This window comes from Desmodus rotundus, chromosome 13 (genome assembly GCF_022682495.2).
Source record: "Desmodus rotundus isolate HL8 chromosome 13, HLdesRot8A.1, whole genome shotgun sequence".
Classification (NCBI taxonomy): domain Eukaryota; kingdom Metazoa; phylum Chordata; class Mammalia; order Chiroptera; family Phyllostomidae; genus Desmodus; species Desmodus rotundus.
Genome location: NC_071399.1, coordinates 23,345,218 through 23,358,831, shown reverse-complemented (window position 1 = coordinate 23,358,831; position 13,614 = coordinate 23,345,218). Strand labels below are relative to the sequence as shown.

The window sequence follows — 13,614 nt, the reverse complement described above, 5'->3', positions numbered from 1 at the left end:
TGTACACATTGTTTTATATCTGGATTCTCTATACTGTCCCAGTAAGGTATATATATTCATGCCCTGGCCAATACCACACCATCTTGATTACTGTAGCTTTGTAAAATTTTTGGAAATTTAAAGAAAATTAATCTGTGTGTTCCACCCTTTAAAAAAAAAAAGGCTTTGTCTTTTGCATTTCCATATAAATTGTAGTACAGATTATCAACTTCTACAAAAAGATGGGTGGGTTTGGGTTGGGATTGTGTTGAATAAATATATAGTTTATACAGAGCTGACATCTTACTAATATTGTGTCTTTCACTCCATGAAAGTGAGTGTGTCTTCACTCATTACAATCTTCTTTCATTTGCTGAGCTATGTCAGTTTTCATTGTACAGGCCTTGCACATTGTACAGGTTTTGCTAAGTGTATCAATGTATTTCACATTTTTGAAACAATGTTTATGGAATTGTACTTTTTATTTTATTTTCCATTTTTTTATTGCTTACATTAGAAATCCAATTGAATTTTGTATACTGCCCTTGTAACTAGTGACTTCAATTCACTTATTAGTTTTGGTAGCCTTTTGGGAAGAGACTGCTTAGGATTCTGTAGTCCTATGGCTGAGTTGAATTTGATTAAAGATAGTTTTGCATCTTCTTTTCCAATCATTATGTGCTTCTTCATATTGCCTAGCTACAACGGCTGTAGCATCTACTGCAATGTTAAATGGAAGAGATGAGAGTAACATCTTTGCCTTGCTCCAGGTATTTGGGGAAAACTTTGAGTCTTTCACCAGTAATTATGATAGTTGTACATTTTTCAGAGGTGTACTTTATTAGAGTTAGGAGGTTCCCTTCTATTCTTAAAGTACTGATATTATAAATGAATTGGTGCTAAATTTTCTTAAATGTTTTTTCTTCATATATTCTATTATGTTGAATTAACAATGAATGACTTTCTTTTTAAAAATGTAAACATGTGTTTATTCACAATCCTTGAGAAGTTTCATATCTTAAGAAAAAAAAAACCTGTATTCCTGGGATAAGCCCCACTTAATCAAGACATTAAACTATTTACATACTGTTCATGGGGGATATTGATGGGATTTTCTTTTCTTTTAATTTTTCATCTGGTTTTGACTTCAGACCAAGAACCATTTTATGAAATGAGTTGCAAAATGCCTCCCCGACCCATCCCCCCGCTTCATTCCAGTCCTCATTTGGCTTTGTCCATGGGTCCTTCATACACGTTCCTTGATGACCTTTCCCTGTCTTTCCCTCATTATCCCCTTCCTCCCTCCACTCTGTTTACTGACAGTGTATTCATTATTTCAGTGTTTCTGGTTATATTTTGCTGGCTTGTTTGTTTTGTTGATTAGGTTCAAATTAAAGGTGAGATAATGTGGTATTTGTCTTTCACTGTCTGGCTTACATCACTCAGCATAATGCTCTCCAGTTCCATCCATGCTATTGTAAAGGGTAGAAGCTCCTTCTTTCTTTCTGCTGCGTAGTATTCCATTGTGTAAATGTACCACAGTTTAGTTTTTTTTTAATATTTTTATTGATTAGGCTATTACAGTTTTCCCAATTTCCCCCCTCTATCCCTCCTCCCCCAACCCTCCAGCATTCACCCCCTGCTTAGTCCACATCCATGGGTTATACATATAAGTTCCTTGAGTCCTCTATTTCCCATACCATTTTTATCTCTCCCCATCTACCTTATGCCTACTAACAATACTTCATCTTCCCTGTACCTTTTTCCCCCTATTCCTCCCTTACCCCTCCCCACTGAAAACCTTCCATGTGATGCCCATTTCTCTGATTCTGTTCCTATTCTGGTTGTTTGCTTAGTTTTTGTTTTCATTGTTTTTCTTTCTTTTTTTTTTTAAGGTTCATTTGTTGATAGTTGTGAGTTTGTTGTCATTTTACTGTTCATATTTTTGATCTTCTTTTTCTTAGATAAGTCCCTTTAACATTTCATATAATAATGGCTTGGTGATGATGAACTCCTTTAACTTGACCTTATCTGGGAAACACTTTATCTACTCTTCGATTCTAAATGATAGCTTTGCTGGATCGAGTCATCTTGGATGTAGGTCCTTGCCTTTCATGACTTGGAATAGTTCTTTCCAGCCCCTTCTGGCCTGCAAGGTTTCTTTTGAGAAATCAGCTGACAGCCTTATGGGCACTCCTTTGTAGATAATTCTCTTGCTTCATTAGGATTCTCTCTTTATATTTAATCTTCAGTAACTTGATGATGATGTGTCTTGGTGTGTTCCTCTTTGGGTCCAACTTCTTTGGGACTCTCTGGGCTTCCTGGACTTCCTGGAAGTCTATTTCCTTCACCAGATTGGGGAAGTTCTCCTTCATTATTTGTTCAAATAAGTTTTCAATTTCTTGGTCTTCCTCTTCTCCTTCTGGCACCCCTATAATTTGGATACTGGAATGTTTCAGGTTGTCCCAGAAGTTTGTAAGAATCTCTTCACTTTTTTGAATTCTTGTTTCTTCATTTTGTTCTAGATGGATGTTTATTTTTCCTTTTGTTCCAAATCATTGCTTTGAGTCTTGGTTTACTTACCATCACTGCTGGTTCCCTGAATATTTTGCTTTATTTCACTTTGGGTATCCTTCGTTTCTTTTTTCATGTTTTGACCAAGCTCAATCAGATCTGTGAGCATTTTGATTACCAGGGCTTTAAATTCTCCATCACGTAAGTTGGCAATCTCCTCCTCACTTAGCTTTCTTTCTGAGGCTTCACGATGTTCTTTCATTTGGGCCATATTTCTTTGTCTTGGCCTGTACCACAGTTTTTTGATCCATTCATTCACTGATGGGCACTTCAGATGCTTCCAGCACTTGGCTATTATAAATTGTGCTGCTATGAACATTGGGGTGCATAGGTTCTTTTGAATTGGTTTTTCAAGATTCTTAGGGTATAATCCCAGCAGGGGAATTGCTGGGTCAAATGGCAGTTCCATTTTTAATTTGGGGGGGGGGGGGGGGTAATTCTATACTGTTTTCCATGGAAGCTGCAGCAGTCTGCATTCCTACCAACAGTGCACTAGGGTTCCCTTTCCTCCACAGCCCTGCCAGCCCTTGTTGTTTGTTGACTTGTTTATGATGGCCAGTCTTTCACCATGTGTGCTTCACTTTGTTAACACCTCCTCTGTCATTTTTCATCTTTGTATCAGTTTAATCTTTATTGTATATTTTTATATTTTCTACAAGTAACAAATTTCATTTTAAAACATTTTCGTGGGCATAACCTGTCAATACAAATCTTTTTCTCATTATATTATCAAACAAAGTCTATCCCACTGCCAATAGTCTATATACTTCAGATGTCCTTATCTGTTTTTGTTACTACTTACCATTAAATACATTTCTTCAACTCCTTCAGTACTCTCTGTGGTCACTAATTCTAAGCGTGAAGCTGATGCATACACTAAAAAATGCCAAAAGACAGTATCTGAAGATAAACATTATCTTCAGAACCTTTGCTCTTCATTTCCAAAAACAGCAAAAAAACTAGAAGACTTAAAGGCTGCCATCTCCTACAAAATCGGGCTTTTTTTAAATTTATTTTTCTAAACAACAAGGTCTTTGTCTTTTTCCCCACATATTATACACAAATATAGAAAATGAAAAGTGTCTGAAAATGTGCTACTCACAAGTGTCGTGCCACAATCGCATTGCTCACCCGCTTCCAGCTTCCCGTTGCCACACACCTTCTTTGCTTCTTTGTAAACTGGAGTAACAGCAAGCATGTTATGAAGACAATCAAAGCCAGAAGTTGAAGCGAAGTATTTAAACTCATCCAAGCTACAGGTGCTAAAATCCTTTACACCCCGAGAGTGCCTGAATTATTGAAAACATGGGTATGGCAAAGATTATTGCTATATATCTCCACGTTTACCCTAATGCATGGCATTTTCAGGAGAGATTTAAAGAGCATTATTCTTCCCAGAAAACAGAAGGCACATTTAAAAAATATTCATTGCATTGCTAATATGTTTAACACACTTTTTAAATTGTGGCAGAAAACTAATGGAAATGAAAAAAACAGGAACTGTGTTATTATTCTTTTTTACTTTCCCAGTGCCAACAACTGAATTAAAAAATTTTGGCTTCAGCATTTAATGTACTCTTATCTATTTAATATTATCTTTATATTTTCTGTAAATGCCAATATGAATACACTTAATGGTATATTTATTAACAGCATTTATTATTACTATTTTAATAGTAACTTTAATAGCATATTTTAGAGCTTTTCTGCTCCTCATAATTAAACATTTCTCAAATAAAAGTTGGTTGTTTGAACTCTTTGGGAGGGGCAGTAGGAGGACCTGTCCTGACAGAATAAAAGCTATTAGCACTTTTGTAACACCTTGGTATCCAACTAAAACACTAGAAATAATATGATTTAAAAGACTGAAGATTGAGCCCCTAGACCAGGGGTTGAGGAACTTTTTTCTGTAAAGGGCCAAGTAGTAAGTAGCATCAGCTTATGTTGTGTATACACTGTTAGAACTAAGAACTCAGCTACAGTAGTACAAAAGAGGCCATATACAATATATAAACCAATAAGCCTGGAAGCATTTCAGTAAGATTTTATTTACAAAACATGCAACCAGCCAAATGTGGTCCCTGGATTACTGGTGGCTGACTGCTGCCCTACACTACAATCTACTCTACGTCAATTCTAACAAAGTCTAATTCAAGTTCTGACAGGATCCCCAGAGGAGACCAAGTTGGAAAAACCTTGAGTTTTCCTATATCCATATTAATAAATCATAAAAGCAAGCAAATAAATTTCAAAATGATTAGTCACTAGTTGAATTGCCTGGTTAAAAAAAACAAACAATGTTTTTCAGAGGAAGGTAGGAGAATCCAAGCTTTCTATTGTATAACAACAATATCCAGTGTGATGATGATGATGATGATGAAGATGATGGTGGACATAAAAGAAATAAGAAAATATAATCCATAGCCAATAAAAAAGTAATCAAAAGAAATCAACACTGAGATGGCCCAGGTGTTAGATATGGCATACAAATACTTAAAAGAAACTGATATTATATATTCAAATAATTAAAGAAAACTGTTTAATTCAGAGAAATTACAGTCTTATAAGAAAACACTCAAAATATAGTACATGTTCAATTTACATAAAATTGTAGAGCCAGGTAAATTAATTGTAGTCATAGAAATCAGATTAGTTGATGCTTGGGGCAAGGGTGGTAGGTAGAAGGAATGCCAAGGGTCACAAAGGACCTTTCCGTGGAGAGACAAAGGCTGCATAACCTGATGACACTGTGGTTCAAAGATTTATATATTCAAAAGTCATACACTTATCCACTTAAAGAATGTCAATTTTATTGTGGACAAGTTATACATCAATAAAGTTGGTTGTTTATAAAGCATAAACACTCAAAAATATGGTGAGAATATTTTTCTGAGAAACTATCACAAAGAAGAAGAAATACATTTATTTATCTACATTTTGGGGTTTTTTAAATTAGATATCATGGATTCAGAATCAAAGCATAAAATTAAATAATGAGAAAATATCCTGGGTTGATTAGATCATTATTTGCAACTGATTTACTGCGGACTCTTCTAGGCAACCATTATTTAGTAAAAAGTACACCAAGTGCCTGCTAGGAGCAAAAAGTAAGAATACCAGGAAAGAAATATGTAAAATTAGTCAGGTAGTTACTGGAATGATGAAGAACAAAAGTAAAACAATATATTGTACAAGGGAATAAAAGATCATATTTTAGAAGAGAGGATATTTATTTTTTCTTAAATCTGTAGCTAACATCATACTTATGGTGAAAAACTGAATGCTTTTCCCTTAAGATTGAAAAGGCAATAATATCCACTCTCACCACATCAATTCACATTGAGCTGAAGTTATTTTGAGTGTAATTAAACAAGAAAAAAATAAACAAAAAGAGATGAAAAGGAAAAAATAAAACTGTTCTTATTCATGGATGACAGGATCTTGTTTATAGAAAATGTTACAAAATCAACAAATAAAAATCTCCTGGAACTTCTAAAGTATTTAACAAGTTTGCAGCACCCAAAGTCTATGTACCAAAATCAATTATATTTCTATGTATTAGCAATGAATAATTTGAAGATAATATTAAGCCCTGACTGGTGTGGCTCAGTGGGTTGGACATCATCCTGCAAACCAAAAGGTCTCTGGTTCAACTCCTGGTCAGGACACATGCCTCGGTTGTGGACCAGGTCCCCAGCTGGGGGTGTGAACCAATCAATGTGTTTCTCTCACACATCGATGTCCCTCTTCCTCTCTTTCTTCCTCATTTCCCCTCTCTCTCAAAAACTAAGCATATACAAACTTTGAAAATGATATAAAGTAAACAATTCCATTCACGATAGCAAAAATAATACTTAAAAGATAAATTTAACAATGCTTAAAGATAAACTTAAGAATACTTGAAGATAAACACTTAAAAATAAATTTAAACTGTAAAACACAATTATATTGGCTAAGAAAAATTAAAGATGATCTACATAAATGAAGATATAAACCATATTCAAGAATCAAAATACTTTCTATTATTAAAATGGCAATTCTCCCAAAATTGAACAATGCAATTAAACTATGAGACACTTTTCTAAATCTCAGAAGTTTTTGTAAAAATTAGGAAGTTGATAAAAGATTTATAAAGTTGCAAAGGACTTAGAATAGGTGAAAAAACTTGGGTGCCTACACTACCTGATTTCAAAATTCAATATAAAGCTACAGTAATAAAGGCAGTATGCTTTTCCATAAGGGTAGACATACAGGTTAAAAATATAAAATAGAGATTATAATTAAAAATCCACACACATGTAGTCAATTAATTTTTGAAAAAAATTGCCAAGGCAATTAAGTGAGGGAAAGGATAGTCATTTTAGCAAGAAGAAATGGAATAATGGGAAACCCATATGGCAAAAATAAAAATAAACTTAAACACATACACCATGATTGAGTCAAAGCATATCATAAATACGAATATAAGAGCTATAAAACCATGATGCAGCAGAGAAAAAAATGATAAATTGTACCTCATCAAAATCAAAAACATTTCCTTAAAAAATTCTTATAAGGAGGAAATCGTGATCTGATAGCAAGAATAAATAAACAATTCTTACAACTCAATTAAGAGCATGAAAATCCTTTTTGTTTTTAAAAATTAAAAAAATAGATTTGAATAGGTTCTTCACCAAAAATGACATACAAAGCTATTAAGCATGAAAATATGTGCAACATCATTAGCTCCTAGGGAAGCATAGATTAAAGCCAATAAGAGATCATACTACATACGCAGTAAAATGATTCAAATTAAACATATGAACATACCAATTCTTGGTGATGATGTCACACAACCTGGAATGGCTACAAAAATGGAAATGTAGGGCCCCTTGTTTATAAAGGATACTAAAATTAAAAGTTTTTTCCTTTCTTCAACAGTCTTTCTCTCTCAGTTGGTCATGGTGTTCTTTATTTGTAATTGAATGTCTTTTTAAATAAACATTTTGATTAACATGAATTGCACTGTTCATCCTTATATTGAACAATGCCAGCAACTGCAAATATCAGAGCATTTAACTTCATGCAGAATCACTGAAATTACACAATTCATCTCGCTTGTCCCTGAAGGAAGCTTTCAAGCAGGCCAGGAAAAAAATACACACCAGATTCTGGAAGGTAGAAAGGAGGAAGAGAGTTTCCCCAGACAGGGAGTGCTAGGGAAGTGCTGGGCCTATTTTGGTGTGTGTTTCCATCTACTTGAAAAGAATGTGTATTCTCAATCACCAACTTACGCCATACACAAAAATAAATGCAAGGTGGATAAAAGATTTAAATATCAGTTGTAACACCATAAAAGTCCTAGAGGAAAACATTGGCAGGAAAATCTCAGACATTCCACACAGCAACATCCTCACAGACACGTCCCCTAAAGCAAGGGACATAAAGGAAAGAATAAACAAATGGGACCTCATCAAAATAAAAAGCTTCTGCATGGCTAAAGAAAATAGCATTAAAATACAAAGAGAACCAACAGTATGGGAAAACATATTTGCCAATGATACCTCAGACAAGGGCCTGATCTCCAAAATATATAAAGAACTAACACAACTCCACTCCAGGAAGACAAACAACCCAGTTAAAAAATGGGCAAAGGACTTGAACAGACACTTCTCCAAGGAGGACATACAGAGGGCCCAGAGACAGAAGAAAAGATGCTCAGCATCACTAGCCATCAGAGAGATGCAAATTAAAACCACAATGAGATACCATCTCACACCAGTCAGAGTGGCCAACATAAACAAATCAACAAACAAATGTTGGAGAGGATGCGGAGAAAAGGGAACCCTAGTGCACTGTTGGTGGGAATGCAGACTGGTGAGGCCACTGTGGAAAACAGTATGGAATTTCCTCAGAAAACTAAAAATGGAACTGCCCTTTGACCCAGCAATTCCACTGCTGGGATTATACCCTAAGAACCCTGAAACACCCATCCAAAAGAACCCATGCTCCCCGATGTTCATAGCAGCACAATTTACAATAGCCAAGTACTGGAAGCAACCTAAGTGCCCATCAGCAAATGAGTGGATCCAAAAACTATGGTACATTTACACAATGGAATTCTACACAGCAGAGAGAAAGAAGGAGCTTATACCCTTTGCAACAGCATGGATGGAACTGGAGAGCATTATGCTAAGTGAAATAAGCCAGGCGGTGAGGGACAAATACCATATGATCTCACCTTTAACTGGAACCTAATCAACAAAAGAAAAAAGCAAACAAAATATAACCAGAGACATTGAAGTTAAGAACAATCTAACAATAGCCAGGGGGGAGTGGGAAGGGGACAGTGAGAAGAGGGGATTACAGGAACTACTATAAAGGACACATGGACAAAATCAAGGGGGAGGGTGGAGGTGGGGGAGGGAGGTGGGTTCAGCTGGGGTGGGGTGGAGGGATGGGGAGAAAAGGCATACAACTGTAATTGAATAACAATAAAAATTTTTTAAAAAATACTTTAGTATGGTTAATAGAAATGCAGAAGTTCCCAACCAAAAAATTTCTTAAAAGGAATTACAGGTATTTGGTGAAGAAAATTATTTTACATTGCTTCTGGTGACATGGTGCAAACATCTCCTGAACAGTAGCAGATGTCAGTGTTGTCAAAACTCAATCCCATATTAAGGCTGAGCATCTGCACGATGCTGACAGTGTAGAACTCCAAAGATGAACCTTCTGGATACTAAATATAAGAAAAATAAAGAAAAAAGATTCAGCTAAGAATCCTATTTCAGTTATTTTTTAAAGCAATATTTACTATAATCAAAAATTAGTATGTGACATTCACTTTTAAAATATATTTTTGCATCCAAGGTACCTATGTCAATGCAACTGGAGTAGTTACATAAGCATCTGGGTGAGAGATTAATTAAACAGGGACCAACAAACACAAAAGTCTCATTTCAAAATACTATTAATGACAACAGCAGCTATCTTAGAGCATTAAACACCACATTATGTTGCTTCTTTGTATTATTTTGAACAAAATGCCTCTCATCTTTTAATAACCAATTTTACGTTTTCTTTGTAGAAAGCAGCCTCTAAATGGGTCTCAATGATTTCTACCTTCTGCTATTTGTGTCCTTGAGTGTAAGCTGCATTTATGCACATACTTCTAGTTAACTGAATACAGCAGAAGTGATGGGTCATCTTTTCTAAGACAGGTTAGATAAAGACTGACTTCTTGGATTCTATGAATCACTGTCCTCACTCTGGAGGAAGCCAGCCAGCTACTACGTCATGCAGTAGGCCTATGGAGAGGTCCGCATGAGGTCTTCCAATAGCCACGTGACTAAGCTTGGAAGCAAACTGTCTGTGTTGAATCCTGACATAACTACAGCTCTAGCTGATGCCCTGATTTTGCCCACTAAGCTGCTCCTAGAATTTTAACCCATAGAACTGCATTTTTACATGTGCTAAGTTTTGGTATAATCAGTTAGACAGCAATAGACAACTCTGCACCCTCAGAAGGTATTGTTGTTCTCCTTCGTATCATTCCCAGTTCCTTCACACAGATGTTTATAGCAGCTTTATTTATAATTGCCAAAACTTGAAGGCAGCTATGATATGTATCCAAACAGCAGGTGAATGGAGATGTAAACTGTGGCACATTTAAGACAATGGAATATTATTCAGCACTTAAAAGAAATGAACCATAAAGTAATAAAAAGAAATGGAAGAACCTTAAATGCATATTACTAAGTGAAAGAACCCAATCTGAAAAGGATACATACTATATAATTCCAGTTATATGACATTCTGAGAAACAGAAAATTATGGAGACAATAAAACAATCCATCGTGGTTGCTGGTAAGGAGGGGAAATATTAATAAGTAGAGCCCAGAGGATTTTGGGGGAGACAGTGAAAATGTTCTGTATGATACCATAATGATACCATAATGCATATTTATGTATATGTATATATACACCAATGGCATGGATGAATTTGAGGGCATTATGCTAAGTGAAATAAGTTAGACAGAGAAAGACAAATGCTGTATAATTTCATTTATGTATGGAGTCAACCAAACTCATAGAAGCAAAGAACAGCTTGGTGGTCGCCAAGGGTGGGTACTGTGGGGTGGCAATCAGTCAAAAGGTACAAACTTCTAGTTTCTGGGGATACAATGTACAGCGTAGTGACTAGAATTAATGATACTGTATTATATATTTGAAAGTTTCTAACAGAACAGATTTAAAGGTTCTCACCACACACACATACAGGAATACTAACAACGTGAGATGATGGATGTGTTAACCTTATTGTGGCAATCATTTCACAATATATACACATATCAATCATTACACTGTAGACCTTAAAGTTACATAATGTTATAACAAGTATACACCAGAAGTAATTTTAATCTTTTTAATCTGTCAATGGCAATTTGTTTCATTTTAGTTGCTACTGAAAGTCAGCCAACTGCACAAATTGGTCGGTATGAAAATCACAGTACACCCATCTTTTTCTGAAGCACTCTCAAGTTAGTCCCCTTTCCTACTTTTCATATAACTTGTTGTAAGTGGAACACAACTCTGTAGTAAGGGCTCATTCTCACTTTCCTCAGAAGTCAGTAGATTATGAATATTTGATAGCTGTTTTTTCCTACAAGTCTTTTCCTCCTAAACATAAATACTCAAGTGCAATTATAAAATAAAATAAAGTAGAAAATGAATATTGATGAAAGCATACCACTATTCAAAACAAATTTTGACTGACAAAGGTCAAATATGATTTTAAAAAACAATATTACATTATGATCAGTTCAATTTTTAAATGTTCTATTTTTTTAAAGATTTTATTTATTTACTTTTAGACAGAGGGGAGGGGAGGGAGAAAGAGAAGAAGAGAAACATCCGTATGTGAGAGATATGTTGATCTGCTGCCTCTCCCACACCCCCAGCTGGGGGACACAGCCCACACCCCAGGTATGTGCCCTGACTGGGAATCAAATCGGAGACCTCTCAGTTTGCAGGCCAGCACTCAGTCCCACTAAGCTGCACCAGCCAGGGCTAAATGTTCTACTTTTTAAAAGCAATTATGTAGTTTAATTTTATGCTCCAAAATTAGTAATTTAAAATACTATTAAAGAATGAGTAAACTATGTAATACATTTATTTATTCTTTAAAATACTTAGGAAATTTTGAAACATGAAAATAATGAGAGCAAACTGGATATTAATTACATACCAGAGCAACTCCTGCGACAGAGTCCTTATTACATACTCTTCCAGGAGGTATAGCTCCTATAAAACTCAATTGTTTCTTGAAGCTAAAAGATAAGAATTTCCTCATGATTTCATTTAGGGGTGGTATTATTGATACATTTTCATAGCAACAAACATTAGTGAACAATCACTATGTCCTAAGCACCATGCTACTCTGCATTAAGCTAATTTAAACACATTTTTCTCATACCTACAATGTTAAGAATATTTCAATATATACTTGTAATTTTCTCTTTTGGTAAACACTCAGAAGTATAGTAAGGATAAAGCCTAACAGGTATGCCAAATGCATTTGCATTAATAGTTATAGTTTTTATTCTGGTTCCTTCCACATTTATAGCCCTAAAAATTCAATTTTCTGTGACTTTCTGATTCATTTATTCACTAAAAATGAATAGATTTCAAAAATGAATAGATTTCTTTTCTGCGCATAAGATTCCAGATGATGCAACAATTCAATACATTTTTATTAGAAAATAAAACCAAAAATTAATGAGATGAAAAACAAGATGTAGACACAATATAACAGGTAGCAAAAGTTTATAAGCCAAGCAACATCAAAGAAATTGTATCACTCATAATTAATCCCCTTTAGTTATTTCAATGCTTTTATGTAACTTCACTTTTATCAGGTTATTTTATGGCAGTTGATAGAAGTTTTTAAGTCTCACTTCACATTAGGTCATTGAGGGCAAGAACTATAATTACTTTTTTTCCCCATTCCAATCATGTCTACTGAATATATAGAATACAGTATGTACTAAATAAATTCTTATTTTTCATAATTAACATGTGAAATCCTTTTCCATTATTTCTTTAATTCTGTACAAATACAGAATACTATACTCACGCAAGCAAGTATGCAACATGATGAGTTTGTAAGGCATGTTTGGATTTCCAATCCAAAAATCTGAATAATATATAATTAGGATTCCCAACAGTAGAAATTTTGTTTTTATTTGACCAGATTTCTATGGCAGATATTATAACAGTCAGTTTTAACTGAGCAAGCATCTAAAAAGAGAAGGTAAATGAAAATTTTTAAATAAATTTGATATTAAACATTTATAAAAACACATTTAAGACATTTAGTTGCCTGCCCTGGTGAATACCTAAGGCCCCACCCCCTTACAACTTAACAGGGTCCCCAAACAAAGAAATAGGGCCAAAATGAAAGAACAGAGCAAAACTTCAGAAAGAGAGCTAAGTGATGAGGAGATCGCCAACTTATCTGATGGAGAATTTAAAGCCCTGGTAATCAAAATGCTCACAGATCTGATTGAGCTTGGTCAAAAAATGAAAAAACAAATGAAGGATACCCAAAGTGAAATAAAGCAGAATATTCAGGGAACCAGCAGTGACAGGAAGTAAACCAAGACTCAAACCAATGATTTGGAACAAAAGGAAAAATAAACATCCATCTAGAACAAAATGGAGAAACAAGAATTCAAAAAAGTGAAGAGATTCTTACAAACTTCTGGGACAACCTGAAACATTCCAGTATCCGAATTATAGGGGTGCCAGAAGGAGAAGAGGAAGACCAAGAAATTGAAAACTTATTTGAACAAATAATGAAGGAGAACTTCCCCAATCTGGTGAAGGAAATAGACTTCCAGGAAGTCCAGGAGGCCCAGAGAGTCCCAAAGAAGTTGGACCCAAAGAGGAACACACCAAGACACATCATCATTAAGTTACTGAAGATTAAATATAAAGAGAGAATCCTAATGAAGCAAGAGAATTATCTACAAAGGAGTGCCCACAAGGCTGTCAGCTGATTTCTCAAAAGAAACCTTG

At 34.9% G+C, this 13,614-nt stretch overlaps 1 protein-coding gene across 1 annotated transcript in view; it reads right to left on the bottom strand.

The window, feature by feature from the left end:
- Positions 1 to 11,853, bottom strand: part of LOC128779845 (disintegrin and metalloproteinase domain-containing protein 5) — a 52,405-nt gene extending 40,552 nt beyond the window's left edge. Inside the window, exons 1-3 of the mRNA XM_071220141.1 lie at positions 11,783 to 11,853; positions 9,138 to 9,274; positions 3,656 to 3,842 (exon numbers count right to left, since the gene is read on the bottom strand). Of these exons, the coding sequence (XP_071076242.1) occupies positions 3,656 to 3,842; positions 9,138 to 9,226 (276 nt within the window). The 5' untranslated portion in view covers positions 9,227 to 9,274; positions 11,783 to 11,853. The remainder of the gene's footprint in view (positions 1 to 3,655; positions 3,843 to 9,137; positions 9,275 to 11,782) is intronic.
- Between the last annotated feature and the right edge of the window lie 1,761 nt (positions 11,854 to 13,614).